This window comes from Anser brachyrhynchus (assembly GCF_964034855.1).
Source record: "Anser brachyrhynchus genome assembly, chromosome: 5".
Taxonomy (NCBI): domain Eukaryota; kingdom Metazoa; phylum Chordata; class Aves; order Anseriformes; family Anatidae; genus Anser; species Anser brachyrhynchus.
Genome location: NC_137699.1, coordinates 16538761 through 16556893, shown reverse-complemented (window position 1 = coordinate 16556893; position 18133 = coordinate 16538761). Strand labels below are relative to the sequence as shown.

Here is an 18133-nt window from a genome sequence, read left to right as displayed (position 1 = left end):
AATCTCCAAGCCCAAGCTGCGTTTTGGACCTGTGGATGAATCTCTTTGCCTTATTAAAATATTTGTGCCATTAACTTCCTTCCCTGAGGTTTATGTTTCTGTCATCTGTGTTCCCAAAACAATGAAATTTGGAGGCACAATAGATGAAAATTACTAGCTAGAGCTGTTACAAAGGCAAATCTATTCTCTTTATCTCTTGGATCCTCCTGCTATACCCTCTCTACTTGGCAGCCTTTCTAATGTGCAGTTGCCTTACTTGCCTGTGGACAGATGTATGGCAGGGCGTTAGACTAAGACCAAGAAGCTTGGTTCTGACTTTGACGAACAGCCCTATGTTTGAAACTTAATTGAAAAGCTCGTATGAATTAGTCAGTGTGCTACATAGTTCCTAGCCCTTGGGTAACAACAACAACAAAAAACAACAAGTAATTCTGCAAGCTAAATACCGGTCTGACAGAAGCATGGGAGTGTGGAGCTGATGTCTTGTAGCCTCATCTATTTTACTTAGGAATTAGAGAGCTTTTTTAGCAAGTCACTTTAACCTGAGGATACACAGAAGGCTAAATATAGGTACCCAGGAAGAAGACAGCAAGAAAGAAATTGGTAAAATGGGGAGTGTGAATGGAGAACAGGTGAAATCACGATTTAAGGAATGACGTACTACCAAGTACTATATGTAGGATACTGGTAGGATGATATAACAAGATAACTGGTGTCAAGACTGTTTGTCTGAAGTTCATTCTACCACTGATAAACATCTTGCTTCTGCTGTCTTTTTTGAATACCCTGTAAAGTTTTCTGTTTCTCTTTTTTGTTGTTGTTGCAGAGAGCCAACTGTTGCCTGGGAATAACTTCACCAATGAATGCAACATTCCTGGAAACTTCATGTGCAGTAATGGGCGCTGCATCCCAGGGGCCTGGCAGTGTGACGGGCTGCCAGATTGCTTCGATGACAGTGATGAGAAGGAATGCCGTAAGTGACCATTGCCATGACCTTGGTGTGCTTGATACCACAAGGCTTGGCTAGGTAGCATTACTGGTGTGTTTTGGTAGTATACGTTAAGTAAGCAATGAAGCTACTGCCAGTTTCTTAATTTCTTTATCGTTTGAGAAGATATATGGCCCTTCCTATTATTTCTGGTCTTTAAGATTCTTTAAATTGGCCAATTTTGATTCAGTGCTTGGTAGCAGGTACCTAAAATCCTATTCACAGATGGATAAACTGAGACAGACTTGACCTGAGGCTCTTCCGGTGGAAGACTGATGCCCTGTGTGATTGCAGGGATTCAACATAAAGGCCTATATAATAAAGACCTTAGTTGTGTACTGCTGTAAGTTGACCTCCACAACCATCAAGAGAAGTCCCTTTGTTTCAAATTTTAACTGTATCCTGTTACTTGTGTTCCACTCCTCTCAAATTGTAATTCTTAGCCCTTTGAAACTTAATAGTAACTTTCTGCAAAATAAAGGGAATGAATTGGCTAATGATGTTTGCATGTTTTAATCCTCCCTACAGCACTCCCAGTTCTAGGGAGCTTAAAAAGGCTTTGTGATTTCATCTCTTTTTTAGCACTAATTAAGTTTTAGTTAGTATTCTGCAACATTTAGTTAGCATGAAACTTTCTAGGCTATGCGGTATATGCAGACATCAAAATTATGCTGCAGCATAACATCATGATATGAAATCCAGTTGGGAGGGAAAAACCCTCAAATGTTATGTTCTTCTAAAGTGTCTGAGAACTTTCTGAGAAGTAAGTTAGTGCTTTTTGTCTAACAAATGTTGCTCCTTTACATGTGTGCTTTATAGAGGTTTTTATTAATCTTTTTGAGAACCTTACCTTTCAGCCAACACGCTTCAAGGACGTTATTAGCTTCACTTGTGGAGCAGAATAAAGAATAGCTTCTTCCAAATTCAGTGACTAGAAATACGATGTTTTGTTAAATGTTTGCTTCTTTAATTTGGTGCCTCACCTTTAATTCCAATTTTCCATCCCTTTCAAAATAAGGAGTCTTTAATAACTATGCTGTGGAAATCCACATACACAGTCCTGCTTTAAACCAGTGAGCTTTTTTCTGCTTCTAAGGCATTAAAAGTATCTGTATAAAATATCTGATCCTTTGTAGTCTTTCTAAAGCATCAGACTTGTGCTGCAACATTGAAGACAGGTTAATTTATTGTTGTTGTAAGGATTGATCAGTTGTGCCTATCTTTTTAAACCCTAGCAGAATTGTTATTAGGGGGAGCTTTGACAAGAATAAAAAATGTCCAAAGTTCAACATGCACCTTTCGGTCAGATGTTCCTGATGACAGCAGCTGCGTGACTTGCAGGTTCCTTATTACCTAGCTGTTGAATATGCTGCTGGCATGGCTTTTGGCGTGCAGTCACTGCTTCTTAAAACGAGCTGAATGAAGGCACTTCTCTGTATTCGTAGGATGCAAACCCAGAGGTTTCTGTCTCTCCTCCTAAGAATATTGTCATCCTCTGCCTTGCAGGAATTTCACTTCTCCTTGTTAGACTAGAAAATCATAATAAAAATTTACAGTAATCTTAAGGATGATTTTCTTAATGAAGACTGGGCTGGACATTTGCTCATGAATCAGTAATGGGAAAATATGCTTCATGACTTGCTGTTCAAAAGCTTTCTTATCAAAATCAGTTGGGTCTAGTGAACTGCAGGCAATAATGAACATAGTAACTGACAATAAAATATAAATAGCTGCAAAATGACAGTTCATAAAAGTTATTCTTGTCATGACAGACTCAAATAAGCCTTACTGATCTAGGTTATGTTGCAACTACGAATTCATATTTCTGCGGAATTTTTCTTCTTTGGGTTTTTCATGTAAAGACTATCAACTCTCTTGATTGGCTAACAGTTTTCAGGACAAGCATCCTTTTGATCATACCCAAGTTAATGGAGGTAATTAGACTGTTCTTTTTTCTTCACATACATCTATCTGCTCTAACTGATCACCTTTATAATGTAAAATTAGCATGGAAAAGAGACAGCAGGGAGAGCAAGGGATTCATATCCTGTGCTGGCTTGCTGTTAACAGGTCAGATAAGCCAAAACAGAATGGAAATAGTGCTCATTTGAATCTCCAAGCAAGAAATTAATATTCATGCAAACAAGGCTCTGTAATGCATCCAGAGAGTTTCAAGCTGCCTGTTTTGCATCTCCTTCCTCTCTGTTTTACTAGACAGCTTTTAACAGCCGCTCTTTGTGGGGTGCTAGGCCCCGTGCTCCTTGCAGAGTCATGGTGTGTATGTGTGTGTGTGTTTGCGTTTTCCTGTTTAGGGCCATGTCAGTGGTCACAAAGTTCACAAGAGAAATGATCTCGTCACCAGGGTCCCCTTCATTGGCAGGTGTGGCAAAGGGACAAGAGCTGTCTGCCTGGGAGGCAGAATTACGGAGTTATGAAGGAGGCTGGAAAGGCTTCGTGGTGTTAGTTGTTGGCTTATGACTGAGTTCAGGAAGCTGGTTTACTGTCTCGAGGGTGGATGATCCTTCTAACCCGGGAAATATCCCATTTTGAATCCCACTAAGCACCTAGACTTCTGGACTTGCTGATAAGCTTACGAGGGCCAATTCAGTCTCTTAAATATGTGGGTATAGTGAGTGCCGCAAAAAAAGTTTCTTTTGCTTTTGTGATGAATTTTGAAAATGGGCCAACTCTTCTGAGATATTCTTATAGTTGTCACCAACCAGTCTTTTACATGGTGATGAAAATTTGGATCAGTTTAAGCAATCCAAAAGTGGTGGTAGAGAGTTTCTAGGTCAGAGCTAAGCATTGAAAGGCATTTCGTTTGGGAACGGTGGAGGATGAAAAATCACTTGTCTCTTCTCCCCCTCTCCAGCTTGTGCCAATCTTTAAAGAGAGGTTCATAGATTAATTTAAGCTGGAAAGGATTCTGGAGGTCTTTTGGTCCAGCTGCCTGCTCAAAGCAGAACTAGTGTGGATCAGAGTCGCTCAGAGCCTTGTCTGCTCAATTGCTGAGCATCTCCAAGGGTTAAGAGTCCACAGCCTCACTGGAATCCTGCTCCAGTGTTTGTATATCCCTTCCAAGATTTTTTTCCCCCTAATATATAATCACTTTCCAGTGATTGAAGCTGAAGCAAGCGACTTTTAAAGATATGTAGTGTTGTTAATGTGCAGGTCCTTAGTGTTGGGGAGAGAGGGGTGTAGGAGCCTAAGAACTGATCCTCCTGACTGCAGAAACAGCAGTGGGAAATTGAGCAGGTTGGCACTCAAGATGTGTGTGTGTCACATCTGGCTGTGTCGCTGCACCAGCAGCATTGGTTACTAGTGCCAAGTTCCTTAAGAGAGGGCAGCTGTGCCTGAAAGTGCTGCTCTAGGATCACAAGGCTTGAGGGGCATGTGTGTTTGTGTATAGGTAGAAAGCTTTATTTTTTTAAAATTGTTTTAGGCTAGGCTTTGTTACCTTCCTCCTATCAGAATAGGGCTCTGCTTACTACAGCTTACCTTGCAGCAAAAGCAGCGCCCTTTGTTTTCTGCTGTGATGTTGCTTTGCATTAGCTGAGCTGTTGATAGTGGAGACAAAGCCGTAGGAGTTGCATTAGCAGCACGAGATGGCTGAGTTCCCAGTGTGTTACTACCCTGAGCCATGCTTTAAGCTGCTTTGTCTGTGATTCCTCATCGACTAACTACTTCACATTTAAAGGCTTTAACCTTGCTTTAAAATGTTTGTGTCTGAATAGGAGCTTGCTTGCTGGATTCAGATGGTCCTGCAGGCTGATATCTTTGTGAAGCAAGTGCGCTGTGTTTTGGCGTGCCCACGGAGGCAGTTTCACACGTGTGCTGTCAGGTGCAACGTCTTTCCCTCCCTTTTGGATTGCCTTATGGTTGAACATGGGTGCCCAGCAATATCTGATGCGTTCCATTACTGTGCCATTTTGTTCTGTTTATTACCCTTCGGAGATGAAAACTTACAACTCTGAAGTTCTGCTTTTTGTTTTCTGCAGCCGTTGTGTGAAAAATGCTGGTTCTTGATTTGGAGGAATTCTGCAAAAGCAGAATTATGTATGCTTTGTCCATTCATGTCTGCTCTTCCTTCTGTTCCACTTGTGCTTTTTCTGTCTTCTGTGTGGAGGACCTTCTCTGTTAACCACGTCACTTTGCTTGTGGGTTTTTTCTTCATCTTCTGCATTCGCCAGAACCCATACCATCTGTCGTGTTCCTGGCTTCCTCTCTGCCCTGACCTGTGATCAGTTTAACACTTCCCATGCCAGCTGTCTGTACGCTGTTTGGCACACAGAATATCTTTACTCTTCCTTATGTCATGGTGACTTGGCAACAGAAAAACTTCATCCAGTTTTATCCAGGCAGGAGGGTTGAGAAAAGGCATAAGAGGGAGGGAAGAAGCTGAGACAGGGACTTACTGTTGTAAATGAGAAATGCCTCTCCTTGAAGCAGAGCATCTCTTTGGCTCTTCCTCCAAGCCACTAACTGAGCTTGGAAAGCAATTGACCATGTCAGTGTAAATGTTTCGGAGTATTTCTTGTTCTCAGTAGTGCAAATAACTTCCTTCAGTGCATCTCTCAGAATGGAGAAGCTTTCTGTAAGTTGTTCCCCTGGCTCTGCCATTTCTCATCCGTTGGATTGTTAGCTGGCCTGTGAGCTCACGTACTGCTCGTGCAGTTCTCCTTTGAACACTGGTGGGCTTTTAGTTGCTGCTACTATTGCTCTGTAGCTGTGTACATGCTCTGTAATGGTAGCTGAGGCTCCTCTTGACAGGAGCAGAGTCTTTACCAACAGGACTTTCCTGGGGAGCATTCAGTTGTTGACTGCATAGCTCCTGGATCGTGCTCCAGCTATATCCCAGGCGTACGTACGCCTGGAGCGTGGCGCTGGCGCGGGTCAGGATGGGCGCTGTGTGCTGTCAGCTGCTCGGCATTCCCAGTCTGTTAGCAGGTGTAGAAGATCCAGAGTTACACGTGAGAGAATCTGATGAGGAAGAGCCTAAAAATATTTTTGGATGTTTCAAAGCATTTTGAGGTACACGGATTATCTGTAATGCTGTCCGATATACCTGCCTGCTGACATATTCCTGCGGGGCCGAGGCCTCCGTCCCGCTGCTGGGAGGGTTTTCTCTGGGAGATTTGGGAGTACAATAATGTTCTTAGTTAAGCTCCTAATGTACTCTGTCATCTTTGTTTCCTCCTTTCTTTGCTCTTTTGTACTTCTTTGTATTAGACTATTACCGAAAGAACAATGTGATCACTGAAAACGTCTTTTGTCAGCTAATGAGCAACAGCTAGTGGAGAGATGGCACGTTGCTGCCTTTGTCAGCTAACGAGCAGCAGATGGTGCAGATTCAGAGCATGGCACATCATCCGTGCTAAGTGCCTGGCATGACAGCAGCCAGAATGAGAGATACCAAATACCCAGAAGTCTAGATTTTCCTTCACCACTCTTCCGAAAGCCATTTCTTTCAAGCCAAGTTGGTGTGTTCAGCTGTGAGCAAGTCGTGGTGCACAGTGAGTACAGTGACCAGCTGTCTTAGTCTGAGGGCTGAAGGGTGTGGGTTGGGGGCTGGAAAAAGGTCTCACACATGGACAGCCTCAGGGCAGTGGTTTCTTGTGTTAGGAGCTTACATATCTCATGCATTTCTGTTTCCAGTTGCCACTGTTTCTTGTTCAAGCATGAAGGAAAAGCAGGTTTTTGAATCAACGATAAAGTCTTTGTTCTGAGAGATGGCTGAGCAGTAGGGCATCGTTGGTGCTTGTAAGACTGTGCTGTCAACAGACTGACCTGTGCAGGCTTCTGAGAGCTGGCCCATGCAGGAACGTCTGGGACTGCAGTAGGAAAAGGCTCAGTTTGTTGCCGGCAGTTCAGCAACAGCAGATCTTACTCTAGTCGTCCTTCAGACAGTTAAGAGTCTTTACATGCAAGTCTTCTCTGTGGGGGAGAATGTCTTCATTAACTGAAGCGCTTCATGGAAATGGTGAGCTTTAACTAGTGTTCCCCAGGCAGGTATTGAAGCCACCTGCCAAGCGAGCTTCTGCTGAGGGTCTGCCTAGTCTCACCCGATTGCAGAACACATTCTTCTTCAGACACACGTGTGCAGGGACCCCTTGCAGTCAGGATGGAAGGGCTTATGATGCTTGCAGTCCTGGGTTGCACTCTGCGTGGTGTGCTAAGCCAAGCTTCTCTGCGTTACTACACCAGCAGGCTAACTCACGTGGCCTTGAAGGCTGCAACTCCTGTTAGGGCAATATGGGAAGCCAATTCAATTCAGGTGCCTAGCAGATCTGGTAGGAGCCTTTCTGGTTGTAAATCAGGGAACTGATGCTTTCAAAGTACATGCTGAAGCCAGGCCCCTGGTGGTTTTCCACCTCTTGGTGACAATTACACCAGGGAACTCCTAGACCTGTCAGGTCTAGGCATGTACTCGCATGCTGTAGTGCTAAGATGAAGGCCTGAGAAAACTTGTGTCTTTCTCTTCAGTCCAGTTCCCTAAAAGAGAAGAGAAGTGTTTTCTGGGGGAACTTCTTTGAGCAGCGTGTAGCAGGAGTGTTTTCTTGACCTATTTGTATTTTTGTGATTGTAGCCATACTTCCATTGTTCTTGCAAGCATTTTTAAATCTTTGGCAGAATAATACTTTAGGTAGCACTGTAGTTACTTGTTCATTGATGGGATGTTGGCATATTAATCCTTTATTTCTTCTTCTCTTGTATGTCTCTTAACCATGTTCTTGCTTTTTCCCTGTAGAGTTTGACTTGTGTGTTTATATATAAACACCGTATATTTTCACACTCCACTCCATCTATCTTTTCTATATTGGGTATATTTTCAGTTCCATGTAATCTATCGAAATGCACGCAACATTTTATATAAATGTCTTACAGTCTCAGAAGACTTAATGAATTTTTTGGTGTTGTCAGGTGGTGGAGTGAGGGGGTGGGAGGTGTGGCACAGCTACACTTGCGTCATTCCTACATGTTTCTGTCTGCACTCTTGCTCTGCACTGACCTTGCATTGGTGGGGAATTAGACTAGGTTAGCAATATAGTGTAGTCTGAAAATACAGGCCACAGTAACCATTTTTAAGTTTCCCAAAGGTTTCCTGTGCGTTTTTGTTCCGACTCCAATTTAAAAACCACCTACCAGACAAATGTTTACTGCTCCCTCTGGTGTTCACTTCCAACAGGTTTTACTGCTCAACGTGTTAAGGAATGGAGTTGCTGCAGGAAAGTGTTCATAACAAACAATTACACACAGTTGTGGATAAGACAGAAAAAGTCTTTTTATAAGAATGCTAAAGGAAACCCACACTCTGCAATTAACAGCCTGAGTTTCGTAGATTATGTGCTGGATCTTTTCCTGTGCTCTGAAACCTTTTCAGTTGGAAAACTGAAAATGTTGCAGAACAAAGGCAGGTTTGTTCAGTTTTCATCTTCAGACTGGTGCTTCAGATGTATGTTGACTGACTTAATTACATTCAGTTTCAACAAGAGGTAGTTTATGAAGAACTGTGGGTGTTAAAAGCTAAACGATGTCAGAGGGATGGAAGGTTTTTTTCCTTTTAAAAAAGCCTACTGAAACTGAAGTCATAACTGATGAAGGTGCTCTATGGTTGTGCAAGCCCAACGCAGCCAGCAGTAGGAAGGAGGGGGACTGAGTGAGAACTGTACCGGCATAAAACCCATGTCACGTGCGTGGAAGCCTCAGGTTGGCATGGTCAAACTCCTTGTCCTGCCTTCTTGCTGATGCAGGCTAGATTTCAGAAGAGGCCCTTCAGATGATCTTTGCTTCTCACTGCTTTAAAAAAAAAAAAGTTTCATGAGGTTTACCCTTGGGATTAGGAGCATGCTTCAAATCTGTTCTGTGGGAAGATTACACGCTGGAATTATATTAAGGCACATTATGTACTTGTGTTTTTCCCTGTGTAAGTCTCAAAATTAAAATGGCGAGATGGACTGAATTTACTAATAAAAGGTCATTGCTCTTGACCCAAATCTTTCTGGTGAGAGTCTGGATTTATGTGTTTGTCCTCACCTCTCCTTACACTTCGCTGTGAGAGCAGTCAAATTCATGACATCCACAGTGCTAAGAATAAGTAAGCAGATCTACTAGCCACTTTAAAAGATGGAGAGAAAAGGTCTTGTGGAGACAGTGGGTTCTGCGATCTCTATAAGCTATTTAATGGCTGCTTATTACCATACTACAATTATTACAGCTGCAGTTGTTTTGCTTGGGGTTTAGCCACTCAGCAGAGTCAGCCTGATGAATGGCTTTCATGTAAAGGAACAAAGGGCACAAAATAACTCCGGCTGCTGTCCTTTTAAATACCAGGCTTTAGGCTCAACGAGCAGAGCTCAGTGCACTAGAGAATGAGCTGCAGCATTTTGTTAATAAGAAATGTCTGCCCAGTTCGGAATTAACATCAGTAAGCTCTGGGGATTGTCTAAACCAGCCGAGATCTCCTAGAAATGCAGCAGCAGGCCAAGAGTCTTGAGTAGGTTTAATTCTACCCATCTGTAAAGACTACTGACTTCGTGGTGTTTAATATATCAGTGGTCGCAACAGAACTACTCATAAAGCATCAGCTAAAGCTTGGTGTTAACTAAGAGTAATACCTCAGAGAAGGAGGGGGAGAGATATTTTCAAGAGACACCGTTGGATCCCTAGGAATAAGATACAGCACTGCATGCCTTCGGCACCTTCTTGGACTCCCCATCGTCTCACCTGCTTCAGTCTGTTCCTGCTAGCCAGGTGCACTTTTAGCTTCGAGAAGTTCCCATTGGTGGTTTCTGATAAATTGAGATTCTCTCTTGCTTGCTAACGGCTTATAATGGCGGGAGCTAATTAGTTGTGAAGTGTGTCATATTGAAGCTCATTGCATTTTGGAAAAGACAGATAACAAATAATCAATACTTACAGGTAAGTGATTTAGCAACCTGTCACTTTTAAAAATGGAACTTCAGCATGAAAATCACTGTGACGCTTACGAGAATTTTATCTTAAGAGTCTAACACGATGCAGAAGTAAGTATTAGAGCTGAGCTTGTGCTCTGCAGTTCTTCAAACCCATACCCACCACTTCAGGAAGTGTGGAGTGGCTGTGACATGGCTCATGGTACTAACAGGAGGCTTAGGTGGCTGTGACCTTCAGGCATTGGTTGTGTGCAGTTTTGGAGATGGTGATGAGCCTCTGCTGTAAATGAATGTGTTCAGAGACAGCTGAACGGTTGATCTGCATAAGTGAGGTAGCAGACAAGTACTGGCTGATGTAAAGTACTTTGCAGTCCCCCATGAGCATGGAGGATGACATAAGAAGCTAGATAAATATAAAAGCAGTGTATTAAAATAACTAATATGATTACAGGAACTACAAGACTTCAAAACTCAGTGTTCCTGCTAAAAGATCAGTGAAATAGTAGAAGTATGAAGCTGCCTCTTTTTTTTTTTTTTTTTTCCCCACTGAGAGAATGATCTGGGAACTTAACTTTCCATATAAGCTGGACTAACAGTCTACCATTGTGGTCTCCTACCTTTCTATTCCATTTCTGTAATAAAGCCTATAAGTAGTTTTTTGTTGGTTTTTTTTTCCTTGACTACTTAATTTTTTTTTTTTAATATATGGGATGAGAAAATGTAACATCAGGACCAGAATGAGGGAAGAGAGCTTGCAAACTGGAAAGCCCATGCCAGTCACAGTAAAAAAGCTGCAGCCAAAGTAGGTTTTGTGTATTTATGTTAATGGAGTAAGCATTGTCATGCACTAGGTTCCAGGCTGACAGGTATTGTGCAAACAACAATCTTACAAAACTATACAAAAACAATCTTTAGTGGCCTGATTCTTATTTACAGTCTGGTAATAACGTGTATAAAAGGCTAATGAAACTAACATATTTCTGAATAACTAGAATATATAGCAGAAAGTTAGGAGTTCCTCTATAAAAGCACTTGTGTATATATATGCACAGAAAACCTCTGTCTTAAGATCAATGAGTGCTTTTAGGCATCCTTATATTTTGCTGAATGCTTCCTGGCTGACCTGGAATATTTGTTGCTCGATGCTAATGCACCGCCTGCAAATAATTTTCAGATACACCTCCAGGTTGCCAGACCTGGGAAAAACTCCTGATGTTCCAGGAAGGAAACCAAAGCTCCTCAGGAAACCCAGCTTCAAAGGCAGAACACAAGTCTTACTGAACCTTTGCCTGCAAGTCATCAGTATACCACGTTATCACTGCTTAGCTTTCACTGTCTCATGCAGAGCAATGTTTTGCACTTCTGCTTAGAATCTGGGAAGCTTTTAGTAATCATACAGCAGTTCTTTTGGCTGTAGTGTTTGTGATCTTTGGGGGGCTTTGAGCTGCATCTTGACTGTGCTGCTTCTAACGTCTTGCCTCCTTGATCAGTGCGATACAGGTACCAGCCCTGCTCGCTTATTCCCTTTGGAAGACTAAAAAAAATCCAGCTCAAATGACCAATTAGGTCGCTTGGTGCGAGTCTTTGTTTCAGTTGCTTCGGTGGAACAGAAAAGCTTCCCTGATCGAAGGGTCAGGAGGGGATGGGGAAGCATTTGGCACACTCTGGCCACAGGAGCGAGGAAGGACTCGGAGGAATCAGGCAGGTCAGATCCCCAGTGCCCAGCTCAGTCCCTTCAGGGGCCTGCTTTCCCAAGGCTGTCCATCGCACCGTGGTGGTACTCTGAAGGCCTACAGGTATGACTTACCTGTGTGTTTTTCTGTGATGTCTTATCTTCCAGAAGTGGAATTTCTCATAACAAGTTTTGAAGTGATTTGTGAAGTGTTAGACAGCAAGTCTGAAAGCTGGAAGAAAACCCTGCTCTCCCAACCTGTAATAAGTTTCCAGCGTAAGGCTGGCTTTGCCATTAAGCTGTTACTGTTTTTATGGATGTTAATTTTTCACTCCAGCAAAATACTCTTTCCAAAGCTCCTGTAGGTAAGATACCCACAAGAATCCAGCCTGTATTACAGCACTCATGAGAAGTGAAGCAAAAAGGGAATTGGCTTCTAAAATCTTGCTGGCTGCCTTCAGGTGTACATTCACTGACACAACTAGTAAGCAATCAAACGTCAAGGCTTTGCTGGCATTCATGTGGAGTGAGGGGGGCAGGTACAGAGGTGTTATATTTCATCTTGTGTTCGTAATATAGAACCTCAGCTGGGAAAGGAGAATCATCATCTTTGGCAAAAGGATTTCTTAACTGCTCTTTGAATGTGCTGCTCTCCAGGATGTAAAAATAGTTTGGAGTGCCGTTTAGCCAGCAGAACCACTGGAATATCAGCTTTATTGAAGTTCTTTAGCAAATTTCTTAGATAGGTGACAAACATCAGGATTCTTAAACAAAGCTGAACTTTAAACAATGCATGAAATGAGCATCTGCGTTAATTGAGAAGATGCTGTAAGCCAGCTGCTAATCTTTCTGTCACTTACTCAGCTGGCTCACAAACTCGGAATATCAAACTAGAATTAACTCTTACTTTCATTCATGATTAAGCAACCAAACACTTTGAGTTAGTTATAATGCAGTTTATAATGAAGTGACCATGGTGAACATCTCATTTGAAGCTCAATTGCAGAAATTTACACATGAGTAAGGGCAAGTGCAATAGCAACCAGCATTTGATGGCTATTTATGCAAGGAGATCAAAAGGGTACATGGTGCTAAGTATTTAATCCTCTTGATGGTCCCCTCTAGATGGGGGTCAGTAAATAGCCGGTTTGGAGAGCTTGGAACTGGGGCGGGTTTAACAGCTGGGAGCAGTCAGTGGCAGGATGCAGTGCGGATCAGGTAGCTACTGCCATGGATGGGGTGAGGGATCAAAGTCCTTGCCACATGGATGTCCTCAGGAGTGTTTCCCCTGCTGCTGAAGTCCATTACTGCCTTCTTTTTTGCTTATACAAATCCTGAACTGGCTTAGGATTTGTGCTTGTCTATGAAATTATTAAAAGAAGCATTACTTTACTCTTTGACAACAAGTAAAGGCCAGTGTCTCCACAGTACTCCAACTCCAAAGTGCCTTCTCTTTTTCCCCTTTTCAAAGGAAACAGTTGATTCTGTGGTAGTTGAGGTTTTGTTTTGTTTTTGTTTTTTAACTTCAGTATTTTTCTTTCTTACTATAAACTATAATGTAAATACTGCCCACGTAAGTGGGTGATGGTTTATTAGGTTGGAGGCAACCTCTGATGTTTCCTGTGGCTTCAGTTTCACTAATTTTTATAAAAACATTGCTGCTTTTAAGACAAGCTACTTGTTAGGCTCACTTTCTCTGAGTTTCAATTAGCAGTTTCTGACTAGCAAGTTTTTCACATGAGTGGTTAAATAGGGAGCAGAGGTAAGAGTGCCCCAAGGGCTGTTTGTAGGTGCAACAAACGCTTTGTAATAGCTGTGTTTTGGATCAAAACTCATTAAGGTTTGTCTCAAATTGGAGAACTTCTGGTGTAGTAGACTTTTATGTGGATTTAATACTGGAAAATATTGCTTAAGTGCTACCTTTATTCTAGATAGAAAGAAACAAGAAGAGGAAGTGAAACTTCTCCTTGTCATTCTGCAGGGCTGCCCTGCTGAAGGGTTCCGTGAGCCCACAGATGATGCATTGGTGTGCTGTGCTGAGGCAGCTGCGTGACTGCAGGTAGTGGTGGCTTTCCTGCTGGGAACCAAAGTGAAAATAAGGCCCAGACAGCAATTAACCAAAGTTAGTATTAGCTGGGTTAGCATTTATAGCAGTTCTTGAAGTGAAAGGTTGTCTTGGTGTCATCCTGCCTGTTAAGTTGTGTTGTAAAATCAATCCTTCTCTGTAAATTCAAGTTAAAAACCATTTTTCAAAGAGCGAGGAGAAGTTGAAGAGATGGCTGGTTTTGTCTCCTTCATAGAGTTGTCGCTGAAATGCTGTGCATAGCCACTCCTGGACCCACTGCGCTGTCTGATGTGGCTGCGGCATCTCTCAACACAAATTAACCTCAGGGAAGCGTAAGGTGGTTCACTGTCAAAGCCAGGAAAACACCTGTGGCTGGGCAATAGTGCAGCATCTGCACACAAGAGTTTCTGTTTAGAGAGTTGCTCTTGCATGTAAGTCCTCAGGTTTTGATGAGCTGAATAAATCCCCGGCCATCGCTGGGTTGAGACGTGTGGGTGTGAAGCAGCGTACAGCTGTTTTGCCTGATTGCTACCTGGAGGGGTTCTGAGGCAACAGTTTGATTGCAAAGATGCTGATGCTGAAATACTGTGGAGTTTACTCCTAGCTGCAGGTTGTCGCAAAATGTCTGCTGCTGATCTGCTGCATCCTGTTCTCCTCACTCCAGATTGCAAAATGACTGAGACGCATTTCAAAATAGAATTGTTTGTAGTGTTAAAAGAAGGAAATGTGCTTGTCCTAGTGGCTGCATCATGTGGGGTATGTTACGTGCTATCTTTGCATCTGCTGTGAAAAGAAGGGAAATGCTGGAGGTGTGGTTGAGCTGGCTCAACAGTAAAGGTTTGTCAGAAAGTTTCTTCCCCAAAGCTTCATTAGCAAGACTGTGTACTGGCTTCTGTAAGAGAAAATTGACTTGTAATAAATGTTATAAATGTATAATGTCTTCTTTTCAAGCAATGTCTCATTAGAGTGACAAACAGATCTAAAATTTTATTTTCTCAAAATAGTTTAGTATCTCCTTACAGTTACATAAGACTTTTTTTTTCCCCAAGAGGTTGGCTGTACCATTTTGTCCTGGCGATATCCCTCAAATCTGTAGTCCACAACTGCAATTCACTTGCTGATATATAGAGAAATCATTTGATGCCTTGCTGCTCAATTCCCGTATTACCTATGGAAAGCAAATTGCTTGCCCGTAACTGAAGAAGATTTGTTATAACCTTCTAATCAGGTTTTAAGACCTTGTAGCCAAGTCAGGGGTGTCAGAATTGCTTTTGTGCAAGGATGTATCTATATACAGTATATGGTTTCATAAAGCATATGCTAAATCTGTTTCCCCCCCCCCACTGTTCATCTTTTTGCTGAGAAATAATAAAATGGATTACACTTTTCGAAAAATACTTCTGTTTCACACTTGGTCCCCTAAAGATAGTAATATATTTTTCTGTTAATGCTGTAGAGCTGTGCCTGCAAACTGTCACATCCTCAGTGGGAACGTACAGCCGGTCCTGATTGGAAGTTACTAATTTTTTTTTAGAGCCTTAAAAGAAGGGGGTGGGAGGATTGGTTTCTGCATAACATAAGGAGTGAGTTCACACACTCGCGCACATAACTGCCAAAATAGTTCTCTTGAACTTAAGTAAATCAATCTGGGGGGAACATTTGGCAAGCTTATACTGTGGCCAGCAGTTCTCTGCAATCATCTTATCCCCTTCCTTCAGGTTTGAATTTCAAGAGATGAGAACAACTTGTCAGTGAGGAGCAGAGTTTCTTCCCATGCTTAGGAGAGTCGGGGGAGGCTCCTCCTGTGCATGGCAGTTCACTGGCACCTTTATCTCTAAATACCATGGGAATTCCATTTTGTTTAATGTAGATAAATTTCATGTTAATGTTTCTTTCCTGGATTGCTTCTGCCATGACTAGGTAACAGCTGAAGAGAAGAACTGGGGTGAATCTCTCCTTTTCCACCATAGGTTTGGGGTGTTTTTGTGCTTGTTATAGTTCTGCAACTGATTCGTCATCTGGATCCAGAGTGGATCTGCTGTTTGAGTTGCCTTTCTTTAGACACAGTTTTGTGAGTTGCTGGGTGTTTTCTTGCTGTTTTCCAAGCGTGACCTTCAGTCCTTTCCCCTTCCCCCCAGTTCACGGTCCCTCAATTTCTTAGGTTCGGGAGTCCTGGGCTTGGGAGGATTTTTACCAGTTCCTTTGAAAACAACTAACTTCTCCCTTCCCTTTCCCTTGGCTGGTGATAACAGCAAGGCTAAAGAATAAAGAAGGTCAGATGATCCACGTGTGTCTGTGTCCTTTTTCACTGCTCTTCTGCCATCTCCTGATACCCAAGTAATTTTTTATTATCCTGAGCCCATTTCAGCCGAGTGTGACAGAAGGATATAGATTGCAAAGATAATGATGTCCTTGAGAGCTTATCAAGACTGAAGTCACTGAAGGAGCCAAATAGGTAACTGCCATTATATAAAAGTGAAGCTTTTCATGTACAGATCTGCCTGAAAACTTGAGGCTTGTGCAGCAGAAGACACAATGATGCGCAAAGGAGAAGAAAACCTTTTTCATAAGTCATGTAATGGGAGTAGGAATTGCAGAAGAGTGCTGTGGAGAGTGTGGCAAATGATTTGAATCCACCACAGGCAGTCATGAGCCTGGTAGATGTATCTGTTACTTGTGAGGGTGCCGAAGACCTCAAGAAAATGGATAGCCTCATTGTGTTAAGGGTATCATTGCAGAATGAGAAGGTACATTTTTGCTTGGGAAGAAATAATTGTGTTTTCCGTAGGAAGTTTGTGAGCAATGATCAAACAGCTCTTGCCTGAATACCTCAGGAAAGCTCTACCAGAGGACAGCAAGGACGTTAAATTGGAAATAAAGCAGAAATTCCTCAGTAGGGATATCAAGAGTCTCAGGGTATGTGGCTTGGACTAAGCCATTAGTCCTCATTTTTCCTGCATTTATACACAGCACATGAGAAATGCGTTTTGTGTTTGGAATTGGACCTTGGAAGACAGGGCTCTGTTTGGGAGTGAGACTTGTGCCTACCAGTTGCAAGCTGTGTGGCTAGTGAGTCACAGTGGCACTAGAAACGGTCCTTTATCTCTTCAGGGCATCTAACATGAGTGCACATTTGAGTTGGGATTGGCTGGTGTATGTATTATGCCTGTTGCAAGTATGCGGAAGTGCATTTGGTTTTTGTTTGCTGTTGTTTCCTTTCTTCAAGGATAAATAAACATATAATACATAAATTAAAAAAAAAAAGTCTTGTTCTCTGGCTTGCTGTTTCAAGAGGAGGAGGAGCTAGGAAAAGGTTTGAAGAGAAAATTTTGAAGTAAACAGTTGTCCCAGCAGTACTTGCATTAATCAGTGTCCTGAATAATTTCTCCCTCTTTTTGGTGGGGTATTGGGACGCTTTGGACAGACAGAATGCATTTTCCAGAAATACGACTTTTTTTGTGGTCACTCCAGCTCCCTTTTCCTCCAGATGTTGTGAAACATTAAATACTGCTTATGGTTTGCCTGTGGTAGCTGAAGGGAGCGCACCAGACGTGCTTGGGGCCTTCTCGGCTGAGGGGCCGGGAGAGCTGCGGTGGTGCGGGGTGGGTGGATTTTCAGTGATGGCGATATTGGCCGGAAACTTGATAGCCTTCAGATTCAGACCCCAAATTGTGACAGAAGTAAACCTGCTTGAAGAAACAGGATGCAGTAAGTGCTAACAGAGGCAACCCCACAGTTGCTGCTTCTTTACCCTCCATTTCTTGGAACTGTTTGGGCTCAAAATACTCGCGTCTAAAGGAGGAAGCTGTCCAGAGGCGGCCGTTCGGTCTGGGGAGTGGAAATGGTCTGGGGTGTGCTCCGTGGTGTGGAAGAGATGCTAGCTTTTAGAAAAAGGGGAAGAAATAAAAAAAGGGCAAAGCATTGGGAACCTCTTCATGCAGGAGCATTACAACCACATGTTCCCAGCAGCGGTTTGGCTGGCTGGTTAGCGTGTCAAATGCTAATGCGGACAGCTTGCTTCAGTGACGGTCGTGGGATCTGTTCCTGAAGTGTTTGTGTTGCTGCTTTTGTTTGAAGAGTTGGGGTATGGCACGGCCTCAGACCTTGTGGTTACTGAATTATTTAGCTGAAATCAGTCTGCCGCAAAACTCCAGCACGGGAGTTGCTCTTTGAAGCTGTGTGAAGAATTCAGGGGCTCGAGTGTCTTGGCTGAGGGTTTTCCATTGCTGGTGGTGTTGAGCACGGCAGCTACTTCAGAGTAATTTATCACCTGTTTTCCTACAAAGTAATGGCTCACTTTTTTTTTTTTTTTTTCCCCTAAGTGGACCTTGGATCTTGGATTCTCTTCAGAATATGTAGTACTTGAATATGTGCAACTCAGTGATACATCCCATTTTACACTCCATAATCCTAACTTAAAACTACTGGTATAATAATAAAGAAAAACATGTAACAGAGGAACTTGTAGGAATTTGCCTTGGGAGGACACTAAATCA

General features: G+C 42.6%; 1 protein-coding gene across 10 annotated transcripts in view; it reads left to right on the top strand.

The window, feature by feature from the left end:
- Nucleotides 1–18133, top strand: part of LDLRAD3 (low density lipoprotein receptor class A domain containing 3) — a 121496-nt gene that overhangs the window by 42977 nt on the left and 60386 nt on the right. For all 10 annotated transcript variants that reach the window (XM_080594065.1, XM_080594062.1, XM_080594064.1 and 7 more), the window contains one exon: nt 827–973. In XM_080594065.1, coding sequence (XP_080450191.1) covers nt 886–973 — 88 coding nt within the window. In that variant the 5' untranslated portion in view covers nt 827–885. The remainder of the gene's footprint in view (nt 1–826; nt 974–18133) is intronic.